Source organism: Podarcis cretensis, assembly GCF_951804945.1.
Source record: "Podarcis cretensis genome assembly, chromosome: 3".
In the NCBI taxonomy this organism is placed as follows: Eukaryota; Metazoa; Chordata; class Lepidosauria; order Squamata; family Lacertidae; genus Podarcis; species Podarcis cretensis.
In genome coordinates this window covers 40,935,221-40,961,226 of record NC_137172.1, presented here as the reverse complement: position 1 = coordinate 40,961,226, position 26,006 = coordinate 40,935,221, and the positions used below count along the sequence as shown (strand labels likewise).

The 26,006-nt window shown below is 47.4% G+C and overlaps 1 protein-coding gene across 3 annotated transcripts; it reads right to left on the bottom strand.

Moving 5' to 3' along the window:
• Window positions 1-26,006, bottom strand: DLK2 (delta like non-canonical Notch ligand 2). Of its 3 annotated transcripts, none has more exons than XM_079969307.1 (6): window positions 25,413-26,006; window positions 19,631-19,732; window positions 11,847-11,910; window positions 5,240-5,370; window positions 4,125-4,269; window positions 1-3,685 (listed from the first exon to the last, which is right to left on the bottom strand). In XM_079969307.1, the coding sequence occupies exons 1-6, from the start codon at window positions 25,549-25,551 to the stop codon at window positions 2,917-2,919; spliced, it is 1,350 nt and encodes a 449-aa protein (XP_079825433.1). In that variant the 5' UTR covers window positions 25,552-26,006; the 3' UTR covers window positions 1-2,916. The 3 variants fall into 3 exon arrangements, with proteins under 3 accessions (XP_079825433.1, XP_079825434.1, XP_079825435.1); XM_079969308.1 differs by having other exon boundaries at window positions 25,406-25,499; XM_079969309.1 differs by lacking the exon at window positions 25,413-26,006 and adding an exon at window positions 24,972-25,190.

Below are 26,006 nucleotides of genomic sequence, written 5' to 3'. Positions count from 1 at the left end.
TATACTCAATTTCCTGAATTTATTTTATAAAGTTACAACCATTCATCAACTGTGTATTACAAAAATAATATTTATGGTGAAATCTCCCCCTTTTTTTTGCTTTACTCAAGTTGCATTTCCAGACATGTAACCTATAGCTCCTTGACCATGAAACTAGGGTGCTCATGTATTCTTATTTTGGGGTCAGAGGGGAAAGAACAATGGAAGTCAATGAGGAAAACCTGATGGTGTACCTAAGCCACAGCCTCAGGGATGACCCTGACAGAGAGACCACTGTCTCTGACATACCTGAAGTGGAACTGGCCCTATTGAATGGGGTGCACTTTGCCACTGAAGGTAAGGGAACTGTTTACCATACCTCCATCTGACTCAGTTGTGTTACTTATTAAAACAGGAGATTTGAAGGCTGAGCTGAAAAGAGGGGTGGGAATAAAAGTTCTATACAGTGGTGCCCCGCAAGACGAATGCCTTGCAAGACGGAAAACCCGCTAGACGAAAGGGTTTTCCGTTTTGGAGGCGCTTCGCAAAACGAATTTCCCTATGGGCTTGCTTCGCAAGACGAAATGTCTTGCGAGTTTTTCCGACTTTTTTTTCCTCCGCCCCCCCCCTTTTCTAAGCCGCTAAGCTGATAAGCCGCTAAAAGCCGCTAAGCCGCTAATAGCGGTAATCCGCTAAGCCGTCAATGGGCTTGCTTCGCAAGATGAAAAAAACGCTAGACGAAGAGAATCACGGAACGGATTCTTTTCATCTTGCGAGGCACCACTGTCATCATTTTTATGCCTCTCAAAGAGCACCTGCCATTTTGGGGGGATTTTAAAAACAAACAAACTAGGGAGTGTTCCATTAAAAGGGAGCAGAAACATTTAAGGCAGCAGGAGGAACAGGTCCCTGTTGCCTTGGCAACCAGACTGGTATCTGTCGTGACTACGAAGCGGCATTACCCCCAGTCTGAAGCCCAACCCTGGGTCGAAATGTTATTCTGCTTACTGATCCCACCTATGACCTCTGTTTGTTGGTATTCTGCGCAAGGGACTGCGTGCATACAGTTTGATGCAAATAGACTCTGAATGTGCAGTTTGTACCTTCCATTTCTGTAGGGCACAGATTGTGTGTTGTGATCCTATAAATGCTGGATCTGTATGTACACAGGTTCTCTGCAGAAGTTTGGAAGGCGGAAGTCAGAGGTGGGAGTTGGAGGCAGGCCAACAGAGCACCCCAAGCACCCCTCTCCAGATGAGCATCTCTACCTACACAAACATAAGGGTGCATCGAGATGAAAGCAACAGTGTGCATACACACCACCTGCATTTTGACGTGCACCAAGCACATGCACCCAAGTATAGACAGTGTCTGTACAGACTATCTTGTCCTCCAGCAAATGGGTCTTTGAATGAGTTTTCCAACCCTTTTCCAAATGTGTGTACAGTGGTACCTCGGGTTACATACGCTTCAGGTTACACACTCCGCTAACCAGAAATAGTGCTTCAGGTTAAGAACTTTGCTTCAGGATAATAACAGAAATCGGGCTCCGGCGGCACAGCAGCAGCAGGAGGCCCATTAGCTAAAGTGGTGCTTCAGGTTAAGAACAGTTTCAGGTTAAGAACGGACCTCTGGAACGAATTAAGTACTTAACCCAAGGTACCACTGTACTGCCTTCATTGCTGTCACTATGTAGCCAAATATGAATTGTTTTATGAGATCACCCACGGCCTTTACTTCCACTTAGGGAAGGAGAATAACAGAACCTTTGCATGCAAAAGATCTCAGGCTCCATCCTCACCAACTTCAGGAAGGGCTGAGAAAGACCCCCAATTTGAAACCCTGAAGAGCTGTTGCCAGTCAGTGCAGACACTACCAGGCTTGATGGACCAATGTTTTGGGATACATCCTTGGAAGTATACTTTTTTGCCTTAAGGCATCAGTATGGTTCAACATGTGCTACTGAAAAGTGCTATCATGGTTGCTTCTGGTTCACTCCCAAGTTTGATCTCTCACAGACATCAGGCCTTGGAATCAGGATTGCTAGGCCTCATATTTCCAGCTTCATGCACAGCCATTTCTTTTCCGGCAAGTGAAGAGTCTCAGGCCAACAATCTGAGACTGAGAGGGGGAAGTTGGCTTGCTGCTTGCTTTTGACCCTTCCTGACACCAGAGCTGAGAAAATGAGGGAGTATGATGTGTGAAATCAGGGTCTGAATAAACCTTTCAGGGAGGAGGGGAAGAGAAGGGTTTTGTTTCACGGTTCCATACATTTGCAGCCAGATCAAGACCGGACATAGTACAGGGCACAATGGGCAAGACAATGATCTAGAATGGTCAATGTAGACAGCAAAGTGGCTCATGGCACCACAAGGTCCTTAGGAAAACAGACTGAAAGGCCTCTAGGCAGAATGGGGGTCCCATATCACCTGTGCTAGAGGGTGGTGGGGCGTACACAGAGCAGTTCCTGGGCCCCCTTGAGTAAACAGACAGGCCATAGGATACCTCCAATGACTCTGACCAAGAGTTACCAGATGCTTAAGGGCTTAGCCAAATATTACAACCTGTCCTGGCATGCTTAGCCTCATTCTAGCAACTCCCTTGGAGCGCTTGTGGGATGACATCCACCTATCTTGCTTGCTGTTTCCAGCCCTGGCTTTATCGTGACCCAGCACTTCCTTGGCTGCCCTTAAGACATTGCTGCCACCAAGCCCGTGGCTTTAAGCTGCATGCATTCAAGGACTCCGCTTTCAAGCAAAGGCTCTGCTGCCTCGTGGACATCCTCTTCCCTGGCGATGCACGGCCTTGAGTTCGATCAGAGCCCGCGGTGCTTTGGAGGCGGACGGCCAGAGCATCCCCCTGGACGCTGCTCGGAGAATTCCTTGACTCATCTGGTGGGTGTACAGAGGTCAGCCAGGCTCCGACTCAGGGGGGTCCTTACAGCTCAGTCGTTTTCCTGGGTTCTATCAAGACTGTACTCAACATGCCCACTTGGCACTCTTGGTCCTGGAGTTTCCTTGCAGACTGCGAGGGGCTTTGGCACCTCCGGCGCCCCCTCTGCCAGTTCTTCAGCAGCACCAACACAGTTACCAAGACTAGGAGGGCCGTGAGCAGCCCAAACACCAGCACTAAAATCAGCTGCGACTGACTCAGCCCCGAGTCCTGCTGAGTCACCACCTCTTTCACGGAGATCAACAGCCCTCCCCCGTTTGATTTCTCACTGTAGGTAGTGACCCGCTTCCCAGTCACCACAACCCGGACGGGCTCAGACTGGGTTGTCCAAGGGTTGCTGCTGGCCGTGCTTCTCACAACATCGTTGCCGTGCCCCTTGGGATCAGGGTGAAACGCGGTGACCCACGTCGGCTCGGGAGCAAGGAGCTCACAGGTCTTGCCGACAAAGCCCTCGGGACACAGGCAATCGAAATCGTTGACGCGGTCGTAGCACTTTGCCCCGTTTCTGCACGGCTGGCTGGCGCAGTCGTCAACGTTGATGCTGCAGAAACGCCCTTCAAAGCCAGTGGGGCATTGGCAGGAGAAGCGGTTGATGCCGTCGAGGCAGGTGGCACCGTTGGCACAGGGACGCATCAGGCAATCGTCGACGTCAATCTCGCAGTGGGTGCCAATGAATCCTGCCAGGCACTTGCAGGTGTAGTTGTTAGCAAAGCCGTTCTGGTCCAGGCACTCTCCACCATTCTTGCAAGGGGCCCTGAAAGGAGAGCATGGGGACCGATCACAACACCCATACGGGCCGTCCTACATTTTATTCATCTGTTTAAATACCCCTTAACCGTTAGCATTTCTAATAACAGTTATTATTTTATTATTTGTACCCCCCCCATCTGACTGGGTTGCCCCAGCCACTCTGAGTGGCTTCTAAGTGCACGTAAAAGGTGCATGCAAAAATAAGCCACACGGGAAAAAATAACAACAAAAAGTTGTCATAAAACTGAACGTTGGCTTGAAATCCTTGTTCGTGAAATGGTGCGTTTTAAAGCCTTTTACGGCTGATCCTATACGCGTTCACTCAGAGGTAAGCCCTACTGAGCTTAATGGGACTTACTCCTAGGCAAAGGACTGGAGCCTTTAAAAGGTTTTGCTCCTTGCGCCTGCCTTTCCTCCCATCTATTTCCGCTAGGATCTCTCACCCTGCCTTATCACATGGCCCCGTCTTCAGCTCACAGTTCTTTCCATGGAATCCTTCAAGGCACAGGCAAGAATATTCCCCATCTCGGTCGTAGACGCACTGGGCTCCATTCTGGCACGGGGTCTGGTGCTCACAGACATGCACGTCTGAAAGAGATGGGGGGGGGGGAAGAGGAGGACGAGGAGAAAATGCAGGTCAAAAGTACTCAGGGCTGGTTTTTCATGCCAGACACCCACACCCACACATAAAAGTTCTCTCTTTCTTTAAATTTACTGTGATACTGGAGGCTGTACAAAGAAAAGGTGGCCAGCTGGTACAGCATCCTCCTTCCCAGTGTCCAACCGGATGTCCCCTGCTCTTCCGAGGCACAAAGCCACTGATTCTGAAGGTGGAAGTGGGCTCCTGTATCAGAGCAGAAGCTGCTGCCTTACTTCCTCCTAGCCCAGCACTGTGTACAGTCGTACCTTGGATCCCAAATGCCTTGGTACTCAGACACTTTGGCTCCCAAACGCCGCAAACCCGGAAGTGAGTGTTCTGGTTTGTGAACATTCTTTGGAACCCAAACATCCAATGGGGCTTCCGATTGGCTGCAGGAGCTTCCTGCAGCCAATCAAAAGCCGTGCTTTGGTTTCCGAACGTTTTGGAAGTCGAAAGGACTACCAGAACGGATTCCGTTCGACTTCCAAGGTATTCTGACTAGCAGTGGTTCTCCAAGGCCTTAGGACAACTTCATGTAGCTGGGAAGTATTGGAGTCAATAGCAAAAGTGGTTGTTTTCTCCAGGGAGGCCTCAAAGCAGAAAATGGGAAGACGGCCGAATTACTGCTGCTAAGAAGGCTGTGCGGTTCTTCTGTTAAGGCTGAATTGCTGTTGTTCGGAAATGGCTTCATTAATCAGTAGTGAACGTGTTGTGCATGGAGAGGACCCGAGTTTCAGCCTTTCAAGGCAGCAGCAGCAGAAGCTATTGTCTGAAACTCTGGAGAGCAGGTACCAGCCCATGTGTTCTGGCTTGGTATAAGGCAGCTTCCCAATAAGCTTCTACTGCAGTGCCCTCCTTTCCCTGTCGTCCCCACTCTCCTCAATAAGTCCCCACCCTGTTCCAAGTGGAGTGACGCACCTTTCTTGCACAGCTTGCCAGCCCAGCCACTTTGGCAGATGCATTGCCAGGGTTGGTGGCACGTCCCATGCTTGCAGCCTGGCATCCTCACACACTGTTCACAGTATTCCCCTTCCCAGCCTTTGTCACACCTGCAGAAGGAAAACCAGAAAGTCAGAGCAGGAGAACGCCACCGCAGGCACCAAGCAAAGGCACTAACAAAGCCATGTGCAGTAAACATCGCAAGGCATTAGACTGGCGTTTCATAGTCATGGGACTCAGCTGCATTAGTCAAAAAACAACGTTTTGAATGCGTTATAACATGCAACACCAGATGGTGCCAGAGAGCAAAAGAAAAATTCTATGTGATTTTTATACAGTGGGTTTTTTTGTGTGTGGTTGTTATAATGATTTAATTTCTGACTTATTTATAGCAGTTCCCCCCGTGTGTAGATCCACCAATGGTCTCTGTTCCTGGTGATGGGTGGAGTCAGGATCCAGGATCCTTTTCAGTCTCAATAGTATGATAGGAACAAATACCTCACACAAGAATGTGAGGGGAATTCTTGAAGGAAGCAGCAGCAGGGGGATGGAGCCAAGGGTGAGGCAAAATGGAGGCACTTTGGGCAGGAGGCAAGAGGAGGGGTGGGGCTTACGAGTACCACAAGTTTTGGTGAAGAGCGGCAACCAGCCGAGATTGCCGCCTGTCTAATGATTGCCTGGGGACAGTGAGAAAATTATCTCTATTTTAAGAAATGTGTGGGTGGACACAGCAGAGGAATCTCCAGCCTTGTTATTTGCCTTGGGGTTTTGCCATAGGTCAGGAGGGACAATCTGGGCTGTACACCTGATGTGCAAGATCGGCAGGAAACTCTGCTTTTACCACTGTTTCTTTTCCATCCCAGTAATACCTGACTTGTTTTTAGAGAGAATAGGAATGTACCGGTGCCAAACCTTAAGGCTGCGGTCCAGGAGAGTAGGGAACGTGGTGCCCTTAAGATGTTGCTGGACTACAACTCCCATCATCCCTGTCCACTGGCCATGCTGGCTTGAACTGATGGGAGTTGGAGTCCAGCAACTTTTGAAGGCATCACATTGTCCACCCCTGCTATACACCCTTACTCAGGAGTGCATCGCCCTGAACTAAGGGGACCTGTTTTTGAGAAAACCTGCCTAAGATTTGGCTGCTGGCAATGGCATATTGCAGGCTACTTTTTCTTTGTGAAATTAAGCAAATGCACACATATCAAGCACCTTCCCCCCCATATTTTAAAGTATATTGAGAAAATATTGGAAGATAAAACTAAAATGGAAAGATGTACCAAGACATGACTCACGGCAAGCCTTGTTCACCACACTTATGACTATAATAATTTATTATTTATACCCCACCCATCTGGCTGGGTTTCCCCAGTGCTGAAGCTTACCAAAGATCAAGCAGTGATACACGGGATTCATACTACACTCATGCCTCTCTGTTCCTTGCAACTAATTAGATGCAAGTCCTGTGTTTACTCTGTAATCAGTGAGTCAGTGCCAAAAAGACTGAGCCCAGGTTTTGTGGGCGTAGTTTCTTTTTCGCGCCATACCTGTGGGTGGGGATTTTGCTCCTCTGCGCCTCCCCTACAGAGTTCTTCTCTTTCAATGGCAGATAAATGCACGGCTGCACATTCCTGCCACTCTGAGGGAGTGGTGCAGAGGCACAAGCTCAGGCTCCCCATTTGCATAGCTGCAAAAAGGGAATCACTGAAACGAGACGTATACCCTTCACAAACCACAAACCAAGTGGGGGAAATACAGCATTAAAAAGTGGCATCTGCTTTGTATTAAAAAAATCCACCTTGGGTGTGCCGAAGGGATAAAAATCAGAAAACGCAAAGTCAAGGGTGAGGCCCCCACAAAAAAAAAAAAAACAACTTGGTCTACACAGGACAACTCTGTTGACCAATGGAAATATCAACGTCTGCCCCCATCCTTCAGTTGCAGTGAAGAAAGATGGCCTTCTTAGAAGAGGTAGATCTTGAACTACACAATCACAGGCTTTTTCTATCAGTCCTGGGTCTCTGATGCCTTCAGGGTGGGGCAGGGGCGGGCTGACTTCAGTCTTTTTTGGTCTACCTTAAAAAAAATGTACCGTATATAATATAGAAACCCCTTAATCGGCCAATGTGTGTTAAATTGCATAGCACAAGTGCGTGCCTAGTACCTATTAACAGCCACGATACAACTGGTCTGTGATGCTGAGTATGTGCTCTTGTCAAAGAACATAAGAAATGACTTTGCTGGGGCCACCTATTGCGCCATTCTTTGGTTGCAATCCCAAAAGCCAGCAGATGCTGGATAAAATTGGCTGGTAGGCCACAAAAGGGGCACTTTGCACTAATGTCATCTCCTGAGCATGCGAGGGAACTTGCTCACACTGCTAACCCTTCTCCTTCCAGACCCCTGACAGGTACCTTGCCTCAGGGAGCCATGTTCAAACACCCAACCTCCTCTCCAACAACTGAGGGAGAGAGCATTCTGAACAGGTAAGTGAGAGAAAGAGGGACACGTCTTATAAGGCAGAAATGAGAAACCTGTGGCCTTCCAGATGTTGTTGGACTGCAACTTACATCCTCTCTGACAACTGGCTACTGGCTGGGGCTGATGGGAGTTGGTATCCAACAGCATCTGGAAAGATCTGGGAGGTTGCCCAGCCCTGAAGAGCACCTGTGCTTGATGGGAGAAGACAGTTGTCAGAATGTCAGGTGTGTTTCTGCATCCATTGCAGCTGCTTTGTAGGAACATAGCTCATATGCAAGGAGAAGAACAAACAGCCACCGCAAACACAGAGTTCTGCTACAACTCCCAAAGGTGAATGGCTTGGTGGGGGGGAGGGGGGAGAGAGAGAGACTGAGGCATGAGCCCTGGCAGAGCTGTCAGATGGCACCACTCCCTATTTTCTCTCTCTCTCTCCCTCCCTCACCAACACCAGGCATTTGCTGTGGTTTTTCCTTTCCTACCTGGGCTGAGCATTTCATTAGCTAGAAGAGGCTATTGCACCAACACAGCGGTGGCAAATTGACAGCCCCAGCATAATGTGCATATAGGGTTGCTCTGTAAATGACTGCTTTTTTTTTTTTTGCTTTGAAAATTGTTGTATTAGTGACAGTGTACCAGGGCAAGACACATGCAGCGTGGATGTGTTTCCTACTGCCAAAAGGAGGCTGGCTCCAAGCACGCAACCCAGGGATGGCAACAGTACTGTATTACAACTGTAAAACTCTCAGAATAATGTCTGAAACTTATTGCAGTGTTGTAGCAAGTTATCTTACCCATGTTTCTTTGATACTGTTAAGCTGTTTTGTAGGAAATGAGCCCATTTGAAATCCTGGGATTTAGGAGGATCTGAAATGGAATCTATGCAAAAGCCTCTCCTGTCTTCAGCTGAAAACACTGGTTTCCAGACAAGGCCTTTATTTAGTGAATTCAAAATAAATGTAATAAAAGACAAAAACAGCTTAGCAGCTCAGGTATTTCCTAGCTGCAACTTCTAGAGATCAACATGCGTTATCCGAAAGCTTGTGCAATGTTGGCTGCTAACACAGAACAGTCATATAAAATTATGAAACGTTTGAAATGCTATTATCCACCTATTCTGGGGAGTGTCGTATGTGGGATGTTTTATTGCACTGTAAAATGCCATAAAAAACAATACAAAGCCTCAGTAGTGTAAGCAGGTGCTGAACGGGCAATGCCCTTTGACACTGCTCTTCAGCAGCTGTTTGAGGCTGCAGTATCCTATAGCAGGTTGGCTGATTTCCCTGCCCAGATGTAAATAGATTACTTAAATAATCTGTTCTCCAGAGACCAAAAGAACAACCCATCAGGGTCGAATATGTGGAGCTGGCAAAGCTGCCGGGGAAGATTCGAAATCGCCATGATGATTTGTTTCAAAAGGACTGGGGCAAATTTATACTCTATATGAAAGAAAATTGTAAACAGTTGAATACGTTTGTAGGTTTAAGTTGAAATGTTTGGTAATGGGAAATTAAGGAGCTGCTTTACTTATAAGAAGGTGATTCTTAAAAGACTGATTTAAGGTAAAAAAGTGAATTTAGGAATGTGGAAAAATCGGTAATGAGATATGGAAGTCTGTTAGAGGGAAGGAAGGAGGTCGATGCTTTATTTAAGCAATGTTTTAAGTCATGAATTATTACTATTATTATTATTATTATTATTATTATTATTATTATTATTATATTTATTTTTCTCTAATTCTTTGATACTGAAATGTAATAAAATATGGAAAACTTAATAAAAATTATATTAAAAAAAAAGAACAACCCATCAGATTAAGAAGGATGTTCACCGTTCAAGGGAGTTTTTTGGTAAAACAAGTCGACATCTACCCTAAAAATGGCTACCAAAACACAGGACTGTAAATATTCCATTATTCTGGGTGGGTCAGAATTTGGATCCCTGAAAAATATCACTATTAATTAAATTTCAAAGTAAATTTCTAGCCCTCAAGTTTATAGAGAAAATCCATATGCAGTTATCTGCAAAATTATGTGCTGCAATCTCTTTCAACCTGGATCTGTGCTTCCTCCTTGGCTCTTAGACATGACCCACACACTTCAGTGATACACAGTGGGTTCAAATCCCTCACACAAGGCACTCTCTTCCATTCACTGTAAAATGCTGTGAAATAGACAAAGGTGGGGAAATAAACTCACTTTTCCCAGACTGAAAGCATGCAAATGAAACAACATTATGCAAACCGAGCCCATGATTCAGACTTGTAAATAGCAACTTGCTTGGTTGTCTATGGTGAGTAAGAATTAGCTATGATTATCTAAACTGGAAAGGCTAGCAACAACAACAACAACAAAAATTTATTTCACAAATTAACAGCATGGGTATATTTGGGCAACCATCCTAGCTTTTTGGAGGGGAGCGGACACGGAGCAATGGATCCAAACTACAAGAAAGAAGATTCCACCTAAACATTAGGAAGAACTTCCTGACAGTAAGAGCTGTTCAACAGTGGAATTTGCTGCCAAGGAGTGTGGTGGAGTCTCCTTCTTTGGAGGTCTTTAAGCAGAGGCTTGACAACCATATGTCAGGAGTGCTCTGATGGTGTTTCCTGCTTGGCAGGGGGTTGGACTCGATGGCCCTTGTGGTCTCTTCCAACTCTATGATTCTATGATTCTATGATTCTTTAAATGAGAGCAAGTAACGTTGGTTGATTTGTTCATAAGGCTAACATAAAGTGTGTTCATTGCATCCATTCAAGTTGCTTCAAATGTGACATTTTTCATACATGGAACTAACCTCCCTATTAGGAAAGTGTGATATATATGGAGAAACCATCTCTTTTGTTCATGAAGCAGACAATAGCTGCACACAGTGGCCATCTCGTCTATGGATTGGTGGTGAGATAAACTTACATATCCCACTTAACACAGGAAAATGTACATATGTTTTGGCATGCATGGAGATTTTTTAATGTAGAAAAAAATGTTACCTATGAAGTGGACTTTTGGATGAAAAACCGGCAGGGCCAGACCTAACATTAAGTAATGAAGCAGCTGCCTCAGGCAGCAGAGGCAGGAAGGTGGGGAGGAGTGGCACCATGGGGTTGGAGCAGGGCTGGCCCAAGACATTTTGACACCTGAGGCAAGCAACAAAATGGCGCCCACCCATCCAGGGGTGAGTGAAGATCTATATCAAGAACAAGAGGGGAGTAAAAATTTACATCAGGAACAAGGGGGGAGTGAAGATCTACACTGGGAACAAGGGAGGGAATAAAATCAACCTTACCTTAATTGGAATAATGAGGGAAATGAAGGTATTAATTTTTTTAAAATATAAGAAACTGCAAAAGGGATGGGGGAGGAAGTCAAAATATAAATGCTTATTGGGAGGAAATTGGATTTGTATCTCTGTAAACCTGAAAAATAAATTTTATTTAAAAATAAAATAAACCTTATCTGATGGTTCAAGTGGGAATCAAAGCCCAGGGTGGGGGGAGGGGGCAGCCTGCTTTGAAACACCAGGCGGGTGCAGAACCCAGATGACCCCAGAGGGCAGCCCCCACCATTTCCTCCTCAATGGTGATGGGAGACCAGCAGTACCTCATATTCACAAGAGGCCACTGTAGGGGTGGCATGGGGGTGCTGCTGAGGAGGCAGCAGGTTTGACCTCCAAGAAACATGCCACAGCTGTTGCAGAAGTGGCAGCATAAGCGGGCAACACATTCCTTAGAGGCTGGATCTGCTGTTCCTACGGATCCTGCTGCCTGAGGCTTCACAGATGGGCCCTGGGTTGCAGAAAACATTTGTGTGTGCCACACAGCCTACTTTGCACCCTCTAGGCCAGCCTGCTGTCCTCAGGCACGGCTGTCACAACACCAGTGTTGAAATAAAAATCAATGGCTAGTTCAGTCAGCTTCTATACACTGAACGGGAGGGGACGCCATCTTGCCCTTTGCCGCACCAGGCAGGGAAATGTATTGGGCCAACTCTGAGTGTAGGAGCTTACAGGACACTACTTCTTGGGGTGGTTGGCACAAAATGTGCAGGGTTTGGAGTTACGTCGTGTTTGAGCAGCCCTCTCTTTTAACAGCACCCAAGTATGGCTTTACCTGCATTTGCCGTCCTCGTCACAGCTTCCATGAGCCAAGTTACAGTGGTCACTGCAGTCATCACCTGCAAGGCAAAGCAGAGAGCAGGACTTATTGCACCAGGAAGTCAGGGCTGCAAGCTATGGCTAACTTGTGTCAGCAGGAAAAGGCTGGTGAACCCATCACAAATTTGCCGGGTTGGGACAGAAGTGTGTAGAATCCATCTTCCTTTCTTGCATATACTTATCCTAGTTGTGTATGACCTCTCCCTGCCGTCTGTAATATCACAAGACCAGTTTCTAGTGCAATAAATGGAAACGTTTCTACCCATTTATTGCATGTCATTCATGCTGTCTTCCCCTAAGCTTCAGAGTGTCGAAGCACAATTTTTTTCTTAGCTGTGGGAGGCTCCATATTTTGTAGCTGGGAATATATGCTGCCTGTTGTCCCCCTCCCCATTAAATATATATTTTATGGAAATTTTTAAATATGCAGTCGACAGGCTGAGATCAAGCTCAACATTGCAATGTACAGAACAGAGCTGCCCTTCCGGAGAAAATCGCAACACAGATATAGGTCAGTGAACCATCAGACAAGAGGATGCAAACGATAATAATTAAGCGCAAAAAGGAAATGAAACAGAAGCAACAATAAACTTTCCAAATGAGCAACACGCTGTTCTTTCCCCTCAGTGGACCATAGCTCAGGTGTTAAGAGCACCTGCTTTTGATGCATCACAAGCTAAAAAGACCATGTAGGAGGAGATATGTGCCCAGAATTCTGTAGAGTCATTCCTGGTCCAGTAAAGAAATCAATACTGGGGAGATGGACCAGTGGCCTGACTCAGGGGAAGCTAGCCTCTTAATTTCAAATGACATCTCTTTTTGGGGAGGAGGGGCTCATAATACAGTAGTTGTCCTGTGGCAGCTGTACTTAATTGCATCCACCTTGCAAATGCTGCAGCCATTGCTGTTATTTGCATGATTACTTTATTTATTTACTTATTGCATTTATTTACCGCCTTTTCCTCCAAGATAGTGTACATGGTTCTCCTTCTCCCTAGTTTATCCTCCCAACCTTTAGCTGAGTTTCCTGCATGGCAGGGGGTTGGACTTAAATGAGCCTTTGGTGGTGGTGGTGGTGGGGGTGTATCTTCCAACTTTACAGTTCTACAACCCAGTGGGGCAGATTAGGCTGAGATATGGCAACAGGCCCAAGGTCACCCAGTGAACTTCACGGCTGAGCAGTGGCGTAGCGTGGGGGGTGCAGGGGGGGCCGGCCGCACCGGGCGCAACATCTGGGGGTTAGGGTTAGGGGGTGCAAATCCACGGGTTAGGGGGCGCAAATCCATGGGTTAGGGGGCGCAAATTACTTGCCTTGCCTCGGGTGCTGACAATCCACGCTACGCCACTGCGGCTGAGTGGGGATTCAAACTCTGGTCTCCCAGGTCCTAGCGCAGCACTCTAACCACTACACCACACCGGCTCTCTCTTCATGCTCCTGAATACCAGTTTGCAGGCTTCTCACAGGCATCTGGTCGGCCACTGTGAGAACAGGATGCTGGACTGGATGGGCCGCCACCAGTAGAGTGGTACCCCTGGATGCGAATGGGATCCGTTCCGGAGCCCCGTTCACATCCTGAAGCGAAAGCAAACCGTGTCTGCACGGGTTGCGATTCACCGCTTCTGTGCATGACATCATTTTGAGCGTCTGCGCATGCGTGAGCGGCGAAACCCGAAAGTAACGCATTCCGTTACTTTCGGGTCGCCGCAGAGCGCAACCCAGAAACGCTCAACCTCAAGCAACTTCAACCCGAGGTATGACTGTACTGCTATTGCCACTTCCTAGAGAAGGTCCTTCCCCCACAAACACACTTAAGGAGAGGATCTGTGTCCCCCAGCACTGCAATATCTTAAATCTTGAAACTTAACAAAGCAGTGATGAAATTGACGTGTCTCCACCCTACACACAGAAGACACCTGCCCTGTATGCAGAGAAGGTCAGTGACCCACCTAACCCAATCTCCTATTTTCACAGTGGCCAAGCAAAGGCCTGTGGGGACCCCACAAGCAGAACCTGTCCCCAAGAGTGCTCTCTCCTGCAGTTTCCAGCAACGGATATTCAGAAACGTTACTGCCTCCGATCACAGAGGCAGAGCATAGCCAAAGCGGCAAGTAGTCACCAATAGCCTTATCCTCCACAAATCTGTCTGATTCTCTTTTAAAGCCACCCAAGATGGTGGCCATCATTGCCTCTTGTGGGAACGAGTTCCATAGTTTAACTTCCTTTTACCTGTTCTGGTTTATGAGGGAGGGAGAAAAATGTTTCTCTAGCCACTTTCTCTATGCCATGCTTAATTTTTATAAACTTCTACATGTCTCCTCTCATTCACCTTTTCTCTAAACTAAAAAGGCCCAACTGCTACAACAACAACAACAACAACAATTTTATTATTTATACCCCGCACATCAGGCTGGGTTTCCCCAGCCACTCTGGGCAGCTCCCAGCAGAACACTTAAAACAGAATAAAACTTGGAACATTAAAAACTTCCCTAAACAGGACTGTCTTCAGATGTCTTCTAAAAGTCAGATAGTTGTTTATTTCATTGACATCTGGTGGGAGGGCATTCCACAGGGTTGGTGCCACTACCGAGAAGGCGTCTGCCTGGTTCCCTGTAACCTCACTTCTCGCAGTGAGGGAACCGCCAGAAGGCTCTCAGAGCTGGACCTCAATTTCTGGGCTGAACAATGCGGGTGGAGATGCTCCTTCAGGTATACTGGGCTGAGGCCATTTAGGGCTTTAAAGGTCAGCACCAACACGTTGAATTGTGCTTGGAAACACACTGGGAGCCAAGGAAGATCCTTTAGGACTGGTGTTGTATGGTCCTGGAGGCCACTCCCAGTTACCAGTCTAGCTGCCACATTCTGGATTAGCTGTAGTTTCTGAGGCACCTTCAAAGGTAGCCCCGTGTAGAGCGCATTGCAGTAGTCCAATGGGAGATAACTAGAGCATGCACCACTCTGGCGAGACAGTCTGCAGGCAGGTAGGGTCTCAGCCTGCGTACCAGGTGGAGCTGATACACAGTTGCCCTGGACACAGAGTTGACCAATGCCTCCATGGACAGCTGTGAGTTCAAGCTTTCCTTGCAAGGAGTTGCTCCATCCCCTTGACAATTTTGCTTGCCCTTTTCTGATCCTTTTCCAACTCGACAATATCATTTTTGATGTTTGATATTGTACAACAACCAAAGCTGTACACAGTATTCCAATTACACAGCATAACAGCATTGTGGTATCAGCAGTTTTCTTCTCAATTCCGTTACTGATACCTAGCATGCAATCTGCCTTTTTCCCCACAGCTGCCGCAAAATACAACTGTTTGAGAAGAGTGGCAACTGAACTCTCAGGAGTAACTGAGTGAGTTAATTGTGTTTTGCCTGCATTTTTATCTTCATATTATGCCTACTTCTTTTTAAAGTCTGCTGGTGTTATTGTATTTTCTTATGTATATTTTCTGTTATTTTATCCATCCAGCTTGGATGGCTATTTAAAAATACATTAAGCAGTAAATAAATGTCATTAAATTAAAATTAATTAACTAATTAATTTCTGTTCATTCTGTTGAAAGAAAGCTAATATGGAAGCACTCCAAGTTTTAATCCAGTTTAAGACGCTGCTCTGATTAAGCACCGACAGTATGAATGAAGCTAAGCATAACAAATACTTCTATTAACTTCTAGCAAGCAAAACAGCACGGATCAAGAGGAACTTATGAGAAATTCCCTTTGGATAGTACCCATTGTACTGCTGTCAGCAAGATAATCTTGCACATCTCCACCATGGCAATGCTGTTTTAGAAACGTTTAATTCATTCCCCACCCCTTACATTTTTGTGAAACAATACCTATCTGCTCCTTCTTTGCCCTTTAAAGGTAAAGTCCATTTCCCCCCATTGCAGCACAAATGCCATACCTTTTCTATAACCACCAAAGTACAGTTGCAGAATGAAGGCTGGCACCAACTGGTACCATCAGATCAAAGTGTGAAGCACAGGTTGAGGGCCACACTCAGCAGAATTTGCTGGAGAGCCCCCAAACTCATCTGGGCCAGCTTGCCACCTTTTAAAGTGAGCAAAGCAATACAAATCATCATCTAAAGCAGGAGTACCCAACTGGTGCTCTGCAGATGTTTTGGTCTATCCCATCATCCCTGACCACTGCCTGCACGGACTGGGGCCAATGGGAGGTGGATTCCAACATGGTAGGCCGCCGGTTCCTCACCCCTGCATAGAATCACAGAATCACAGAGTTGGAACCCCCTTGCAATGCAGGAATAGGACCTCCCTGAATTCAATGCAACCTTCTCTCTGGTAAATATGCCTAAGTTTGCAGCCTTATCCCTTAGCAACCAGGCTCCCTTAGTGGTGCCCTCCTTTCCCCAAACTTACATTTCTTGCTAAGAATGGCTTGTAGCGTCACAAGAGAGAATGACCCACGAAAAGTCTGTAATTGCTACAAGGAAGATTGCTGCCTACGTGGTAGCTGTTGCTGGTGGGAGATGTCAGGTCTAAGCTTGCAATGCATGGCACAAGACTGGCTAAAGCATCGATTTAAAGAAAGCCACAGCAAGGCGCAGGACACCTCCTGTTTTTCCAGCCTAAGGGGGAAAACATAATCTGAGGAAGGGGGACTAACACTGCTGTACTGAGACTCCTTGCTACCTTGAATGCACAGAGGGAGGAATAGATATACTCAAAGCAACTATAGCTGAGGAGCACTCTGGAAATTTGACTTGTAGGCCCCCAATATTTCCATTTCTCTGGCCCAGCACTTGAGATGAGCATCAGACCCTTTCCAAGGGATTGATTTCTCTTTATTTATTTAAATGTCTCCAAGGCTGTAACTGAGCTGTTTGTTCCCTGGTCCTGCCATCCCTCTCTCTCCCGCCCTCCCTCCCTCCCTTATCCCTCCCTTCTGGCACCTGAAGGCTCTGTTGCTTCTGCCTGCTAACTTTCACCTTCCTTTTTGTTCCTTCTGTCATGTGCCGTGCCGCAAGTGACCAGGACCCAACGATCTTGTTCGATCGTGTGCACTCGCGAGCCTTATCCACTTACATTGGTTTTATACTACATTTTAATAAAATTAGCTCAAAAACGGCATTTTGTGTGTTTTTTTACGGGGAAAAAGCTCAACAACTTTTCTGTCCGGATTTTCACTGTTTGAAATATGGCAACCCTATACATAGGCCCCTCTCAGAGAACTACCATTCCCAGAACTCCCAACAGAAAAGGAATGAGTTTAACCCAGTACAAGTCTCTGGTGTAGATACACCCATATTCCCAGGGCTAAACTTAACAATATGTTACATACCTGATGAAATGTGTTATGTACGGTCTCCTTAAAAAATAAAAATAAAAACAGCAGTTGTGGAGGACCAGATTGGTCCATGCCTATCTGGATTGTGGCATGAAGGATAGGGGAAATAAGTCTTTTCCCCAGTATAATTCTCGTAACTAAAATTGCCTCCCAGACTTTCTATTTGCCCTGGAAGGAAAGCAACTATCAGTGCAAATAGCATCTTCCCACGAAGGGCAAATAGCAGCTTGTATACATGTGTGGTTTTTGTTAGGAAAACAGGGGAGGGGGGAGTTTTGTTTTGTTTTTTAAGCACACACACATTTCCTCCATGCTATGGTCATAATTCAGATCAGGCCTTTGCAACATCTTCTGTTTTACAACATGTGAAGCAGATACACAATTGTGATCATACACTGAATATTGTATTGTCTAGTTTGGCCCCTGGGCATGGCTTGTACCAGGGACGTTTGAAGGCCTTTCACGGAATGTCCAGCAGGTGTCACTGCATGCCCAAAAACACCAAGGGGGGGGAGTAATCGCCCCTTGGGTCCGGGACAGCAGGGGCAAATGCCAGGGGACAAACGTATTAAGCTTTGGCACTTGGGCCAGTTCAATGTTGTACTAGTTGCATGTCACTCTCCCTTGCGCTTTTCCTTCTGTCTTTTCAATGCAAAGCAGCCACAGTAAATCCCTAATCTGAGCAAAGAACGGAGGAAGAGCTGCTGGACTCTTTCCTATCTGACCGTTTCCCCACTGCAAATGACGCTCCTGCTGCTTTTCTAACTAAATGGAGGTAGTCACAGGTCACCTCCCCCTCTGGGTGGAAAACAGAGGGGGACAGCTTTGAACAGAATGATGGTTGTAGCGGGAAGGGTCAAGCAGCCCCTTCCCCAAGCCCCTTCCTCCACTCAGATCTGTTGCTGAGGCTGCTTTGGATTTATCCAACAGAACATCTGGACAGGAGCAGGGGAATTCATGGAGCTAGGAACAGCATTTTCCTATTGTCCTTTTGGATACTTTATACAATTATTAGCAATTTCATTCAGTATCTCCTTCCTTAGAGGGTTTTAAGCAGAGATTGGATGACCATCTTTCATGGATGCTTTAAGTGAGATTCCTGTACTTGGGTTCCTTTACAATTCTATGAGTCTATGATCATAGAAAAAAAAATGTATGCCCCATTGCCAGTACAGTGGAACCTCGGGTTGTGAACGTGATCCGTGCAGGAGGCATGTTCACAACCCGCAGCATTTGCAACCCGCAAAGTTGTGTCTGCGCATGCGCGGATTGCAATTTGGCGCTTCTGCTCATGCGCAAAGAGCAATTTAGCACTTCTGCGCATGCATGGGCACCGAAACTCGGAAGTAACCCATTCTGGTACTTCCGGGGTCAGCGCAGTGCACAATCCGAAAATACAGAACCTGAAGCATCTGTAACCTGAGGTACCACTGCATCACTGTAATCTATCTAGTCTACGCTTAATCAAAGAAGGTCCATCTTGCTGGCAACCCAGATACCACTCTGGCTAAAACCTATGTGTTGGGGACGGGAGTTTCCTATGCTGCACTATATTATCAGACCCAACCAGTACAGTACCATTTGTCTACCCAAACTCACACAGAAGCAGAGAGGGCACACACAGACACAAACTTACCTCTAGCTCTGTTAATCTCATGCAAAGCTCAGTCTGCTACACAAGATGGGTCAACCAGCAATATTTTAATTTGCTCACAACCAGGGAAGAAGGCTAGACCATTCCTCTCCTTATATGTAATAACTAAGCTGCCTTCTACTGAGTCAGACCATTGGTCCATGGAGTTCAGCAGGGTCAACACATCAATGACAGAGCATCTGCTCTGCATGCAGGAAGGCCCCGGGTTTAATTCCCATCATCTCCAGGGGGAAAGTCCTGATTTGCCACCCTAAAGAGCCACTGCCAAACAGTGTGGACAAAGCTAAGCTACATGGACCAATAGTCTGACTCAGTAGAAGGCAGTTTCTCTTTGTTCCAGGGTTTCAGACAAGAGTCTTTCCCAGCCATGAGTGGAGACATGAAAGATTAGACCTGGGACCTTTTGCATACAAAGGATGTGCTCTGCCACTGAGCTACAGCCCTTCCTGAAATAAGTAGCAGGAAGCAGGAGGCAATTTTCCTGTAGATAGGAATGTTCTCATAACCACCCTACCTTGTGGACCTTAGTTTGGTTCCCTCCTCTATAGCCTCTACAGGACAACTAAGTGATGAAACCCACACACTCGAGTACTGTTTATGCTCATGTGTTTTTCCCTGGCACCTGAAGAAAGGGAGACCTCTTTGAACAAGAGGAATCATTCACAGGAAGTTAAATAGTGGTTTCTGCACACCGCTGCAGAATGAACCCTTTACCTTTCTGCTGTAGGAGACTTCATGCCCAGGTGGAACCAAAGGAACACTGAACTCATCCTCACCTTGTGTAAAATGGTGATGGGCCACCAGGATCCAAAGCAAGGACATGAGCTGAAGACAGAAGCTCCTGAGCATGGTCAGCGTGGCCCCACCGAGATAGTAACCTACAAGGGGATGAAGGCAAAGTCAGACCAGGATGTTGGCACCTCCACAGTGCTATCATGCAGCTCCAAAACACTATTATTGCTTATTCCAAACACAATTATTTCTTTAAAACAAATGCCAGCTGCGTCAATGGTTCCCTTGGCTTGGAGGCTGAAAGCACAAGAGCAGTGGACTTTCTGAGTCTGCCCCCATGCAGTGAAAAAACAAAACACCTGTGTTTGTAGGACCCCCCTTTTTTTACCTTCACACTCCTATCGCCTCCCCCACAAAAAGAGAGAACACCCCTGAACCCGCACAACGTTGAGATCTCCCATCAAAGCATCACAAGGATATTCCAAAGCACAGGCTATAATTTTGGAACGACATCGGCATTGTGTTTCTTCTCAATGCAAACCTCTAGCTGAAGGAGCGTCTCCACCCCCATCGTTCTGCCCGGACGCTGAGGTCCAGCGCCGAGGGCCTTCTGGCGGTTCCTTCATTGCGAGAAGCAAAGCTACAGGGAACCAGGCAGAGGGCCTTCTCGGTAGTGGCGCCCACCCTGTGGAACGCCCTTCCAGCAGATGTCAAAGCGATAAACAACTACCTGACATTCAGAAGACATCTGAAGGCAGCCCTGTTCAGGGAAGTTTTTAATCTGTGATATTTTAGTGTATTTTTGGTTTTTATGGAAGCCGCCCAGAGTGGCTGGGGAGGCCCAGCCAGATGGGCGGGGTACAAATAATAAATTATTATTTTTATTATTATAGCTGTGCTGAGTTGTGCACTGATAACATGACATATACTAATAGGATGAAAATTGCTGAACAAAAATAAAACAAAATTGCATGTCAGCCCAGAAGTAAGTCCTATTGAATTCAATGGGACCTGCTTCCAAGCGAAAAGAAAATAGGATTACAGCCTAAGTAATGATGCTCCTTCTTATTCTGTTAAGAATCCGGGTGGAAGGGAGAAAAGAGAATTAACTTCTCTGTCTTCGGCAGGTGGTTAATACAATCGGGAGTACTTTTGTGTGGATTGAGGTCTAGAGGTGAGGATCGGAAGCTCACCAATCTGATGTTTAAAACACTGCTAAAAATTGATTTTTAGTTACAGCTCTTCCCATGTCCCTCTAGAACAACTCTTGGATGTTTCCATCCGTTATCAATCTCTCTGAAGCAGTATTGCTGCCATTTCTTAATATGATAAGGTTTATGTACTGGATTATCACATTTGCATCCAACCCTATGAACATTTGGAGCTGCATTATGCTGTGTAAGATGATTGGTCTATATAACTATATAACTCAGCATTTATTTGGACTGATAGGGTATTTTTCATCATCTGCTACCCATCCTGGGACTTGCTGGTGAAGATAAATATGCAATCCTTTTAACTGGAGATGTCAGGGGTTGAACTTTGGACCTTAATTTTTCCTGCATGCAAGGCATTTGCTGTATCACTTAGCTTCGGCTCCCACCTTCCACCAAAGAACTCCAAGCAGCATACAGGGGCAATTCTACTGTGCCCTCACAGTAATCCTGGGAGGTGGACTTTGCTGAGAGAAAGCTACTGTACTGCCCAGTCCCACCCTCTTGAAGGTATTGCTGCACTCAGGAGAACTGTTATAGGCAGGCACCATTTGGCCAGCATGTGTGAATCTTATGCTTTGCATTTTAAATAAAAGCTCTGGCGTCTGTTAATGGATGAATATCAAACTTACTATCGTGTAAAAGCTTGTGGCCATTACAATATTGAAGGAAGTGTGAACAACTGACTGAGACATATGCTAGAAGTCAGTTAGTAATCAGGAGGCCAGAGCAAACAGATTCTTAACAGGGTCGTTTCATGCCTATCTACCTTATGGGCATAGAATTTGTTCACAATGTTCAGATATATGTGGCTAGCGGTACATTTGAGGCTATAAATCCAACCAAAAGAAATGTAGAAATGATCTGGTAAGAAATACAGACAGACAGCGAAAATAATGTTTTTCTTCTTCTCCCAGCCAGGCACAAAAGGGAGAAACAGAAAAGCCCTTCCTACTTCAAAGAGAGACCTCAATGAAATACAACATATTTGAAACACAGTAGTAAATGAATGAGGTCCTTGGGATAGAAGACAAAGTCTATCCAGCTGTCACATATTTACTCTTCTTCAAATGCCAGGGCACACCCACTGAGGGTTTATCTCCAGCATATGCTTATCTACACTAGAGAAATATTGGTTTATCAGTTATTACCTCTCCTTTGAACACCCTGAGGCCTGCTGTTTTGAGAGTAAATGGCCAGGAGTCTCCAACAGAATATGCACTACTCTCATTAAGCTACAATTCCTAAGGTTTCTTGGGACAACCTGAGCTTGTCAAACTGGCATAAAACTGATGTAAGATTGTAGCGTAGATCTTATACCCTGAGGTGACACCTAATAGCTCTATTGTGGGAGAATGACATCTGTGCCACATCAGCCAATGACACAGAATATGTTAGAAGGATATTTTGGGTGAGCTTTCAGATAAAGATTCTAGTCATGTTTGATTATTAAAAGCCTGTGTTATTTTTATTAGCCTGTATAGAATTCTGGTCATATTCTGCTTTGGGTAACTGTACTCTACTACTTCCCCCATATGCCAATTGTTGTTACAATTGGCCAGAAGATTCTCTTTCATTTCCTACCCTGAAGTATTGTGTTATGGGGTGGTACTTTGTGCTGCTGAACAGCTGCTGCATATCAGAGGAGGGCAAAGTGATTCCTGTGAATCTTATAAAATAATTTATGGATTAAGGATGAACAGTTGGCAGCCAATTCCTCCTGAGCTGTTAGGACCCCAGCTGAATACCGCATGTCATTGAAAAGGTCATTTCTCTTTTCCATTCCCAATAAAATCTCCAAAGCAGAGATATGACCTCCTGGAGTTCAAGGCTACCCTAAAGCATTTTTTTTCTAATTGTCCCCCCCCCCCCAGATTTGTGTATTTACTCCTCAAGCAACAATTTCAATACCTTGAAGCATGCTGAAGTATCCTTCACAAAATGACTGGTGTTGCATAAGCAACTGCCATGGATTCTCAACATTACAAATTGATTCACTCCCTCTCTCTCAAGTAGTGGAGGGCAATAGCAGGGAGCAATGTGTTAACCATTCCTGGGACAACAAATGGGATTCAGAATGTCTATATCGGTTTGCAAGTGGATGAGGCTTCCTTGGGTTAACTGGAGTGGAGGTCGCCAGATGGGTCTATAAGGTTTAGGGAAGATGACATCCTAGACTATGTAACTGCATGGAAGTCATAGGAAGGGGATAATCAGTGGACTGAGTAACAGAGTTACTAAATCAAGAGTTCACAAACAGAATCCTCCAATTACTGGTCTTCAGGTCAATAGGCAGGCAAACTGTGCTGCAAGGTCAAAAGGCTCTGTGGATTTTATCGGATTGGGCATATTTGGAGATAGGATGTTTGCTTTTCTGCTTTAGGCAGCCAATAGAAAATGCTGAAGAATTGCTACAGTAACAACCAACAGAGGTTCGGTCAAATGGATTATTGGAGGCAGCTATAAATTATCCCCAAATATAGATGTTGCCTCCCTCCTCCAGAGCTTCCCACTGTTATCCCCCAAACCTGTACCCCTAATTTCACGCGGGGCCAGCCATCTCTCCCTTAACAAGAAAAGGGGGAAATGCATTGCTCAACTGCAGACGGAAAATCTTTGTCAAGCAGCAAAGCTGTGAGGGGCTCATAGAGCATCCCGAGTACCATAAGATGTATTTTTAGGTGCACATCTAAGAGTACACCTTAGATGTTTTAAAAACACACCTAAGAAGGTTAACAGGTGAACCTCTCTGTCAAAAACGGCAGTTGTGCTAAGCAGCTGTGACTGCCTCCAGCTCCTTGTGGCTTGTGCATCTGATGGCAAAGCCCAGGTTTTGCCCTGTCTCTGTGTAACCTGTGAAATGGCTCTCAATGAATCAGGGACTGAAGAATGCTAGGGAGCAGTAGTGGCTGGCGCCCACTGAGATCAACAGAGCCAGTGGCAACAGAGAGAGCCAATGACAGGCAAAGAGAGAAAACTCACTCATTCTAGTTTTGTCCCGATCCCCCCTCCCCCTCCTCCCATCTGTGTCCTACAATGGCAGCACTAAAATTAAGGCGGAGGAAGCTGACAACCAGCCAGCCCTCGGAATGAATGAATTTAAGTGAGAAGGCAGGCAGGTGAGAGCAGCGCCCCGCTCACCTTGATGGACCAGCGTCCACTGGCTCACAATCATCACTATAGAGATGTTGCTGCTTTCTAGAACGTGTGGATACTTCGAGGGGCGACTGCAAAAACATGACTTTTTTTTGTTCTTTTGCATCAGCCCCTTGGGGCTGCGGTGGGATAAGAACCTCGCTTGTGGGGGTGTCTCCAAAAAGGCCTCCCGCCCCACGTGCTGGCCTGATGTCCTGAGTGCTGTGCATTTTGGCCCCTGCTGGCGGACAGGGCAGGTTGGGATCCCTACCATGTCGCTGCCCTACCATGGATTCCTAGCCCAGAGTGGGGTCGCCTCCCCGCCTCTGAGAGGTGAAGGAACCACTCCCGATCACTCCTCCCCGCAGCCCCCCGCAGCCCCACGTGCTCCCGCTGCTACCACAACCACCGCCAGGCAGGAAGGCAGGCAGGCAGGCAGACATCCCTCCTGGCATCCTCTCGGCGAGGGCGCCCCCACCCCGAGGTAGGGCAAACCCTCCCTGCGCCCACATGGATCGCTGCCCCTTCCCAGCGCGGAGAGCCTTTTCCTCCCAGCCCAGCCCGCAGCGGCGCACATGCGGAGGGAGGATCCCGTAGCAGCCTCCATCCGATCACAGCCGCGGGAGCAAAAAAGAAAAGAGAAGAAAAAGAAAGAAGGGGGAATCTGGGTACCGAGGAAGGGGGCAGCACCAGGGAGGCATTCCCATCTGCCATCTCTTCCATTTTCTCCTCTCCACCTCCCACCCACACCCGTCGGGCCGCTGTTGCAGGCGCTCTCCTCGCCCGCGTGCTGTCGGATCCTCCCTCCCAAATCCAGCTTCCCTGCCATTTCGGCAAAAAAACACACACACAACCAAACACCCCCAACCCTCTGCAGCTCCCCCCCATCCCCTGGGATCCCCTCCCCTCCCCATTCCTCTAGCTTTCCCCCAGCACACATCGCTCCCATTTTGGGCGCCGCCACCCCACTCCAAACACACACACACACACGTATCATACATCTATCCACACGCGCGCAACTTCCCCTCGTCCTCACCTCGGCGCTCGCGTCGGCGGCTCTTTCCTTTCTCCCCTTAGGGGCGTGCCTGCCTGCCTGCCCCCGCCCGCAGACTAGCGTGGGGATCGGCCAAGCGGGTCTGCCATGCCCTACGCTGCCCGGGCACCGGGGGTTCGGGAGGCGCGGCGGCCAAGCTGCCTGCTGGCCTCCCCGCTCCTCCTGCTGGCGCTGCAAGCGCTGCTGCTGCTCCGCCTGCTGCAGCAGCCGCCGCCGCCGCCGCTACTGCTGCCGCCGCCGTGCACGCTCAGGCCGGCTGCCAGGGGCTGCGTGTGGCTACACATCCCTGCTCCCTCCCTGGGACATTCCGCCTCCCGCAGCCCGACTGCCGCGAAAGGAGCGAGGAGCCAGGAAGCCCTGGGCCCCCCGAACCGCAGGCGGACGCCCAGCCCCGCCGCCTGCCCAGCCCCGCTCACCTCTCACCTGCGACTCCTTCAGCCCAGACTCGGGGGAGGGAGCGGGGGGGGGGAGAGAGGAGGAGAGACGCCTCTCCATGAACTACGAGCGGGATTGGCGCCTCCCCCCCCCACCCGGGCCAGGAGCTCCTTTCCCTCTTTCTCATCTCAGCGTGAATTGGCCGCGGGCTTGGGCCTAGGTGGCCCGACGGTAGGCCGCCCCACCACCTCCAATGACTGCTTTGGTTGGGTCGGTGCCTTGCGTGGCTGGGAGGGGTGGGAGATCCTGGGGGGCAGCCTAGGTGCCATCAGAGGCAGCAGCCCAGGAACCCTGCAGAATGAGCAAGAGGGTATCCCTCTTCCTCCCCCTCCCCCCCCCAAATGGCAGGATCTAGGTTTCAGAGTAAATGCCACTGGGAAGTTGTGTTGGAATATGACAGTTCAGAATCACTGCTCAGACCTGAAGCTCACTGGGGGCCTTGGGCCAGGCACTGCCTCTAAGTCTAACCTACCTTACTGGGTTGTTGTGAGGAGGGGAGAACTTTGTAAGCTACTTTTGAGCAGCTTGAAGGAAAAGGTAGTGTATAAATGTTATAAATAAATACACATGTACGTACATGTT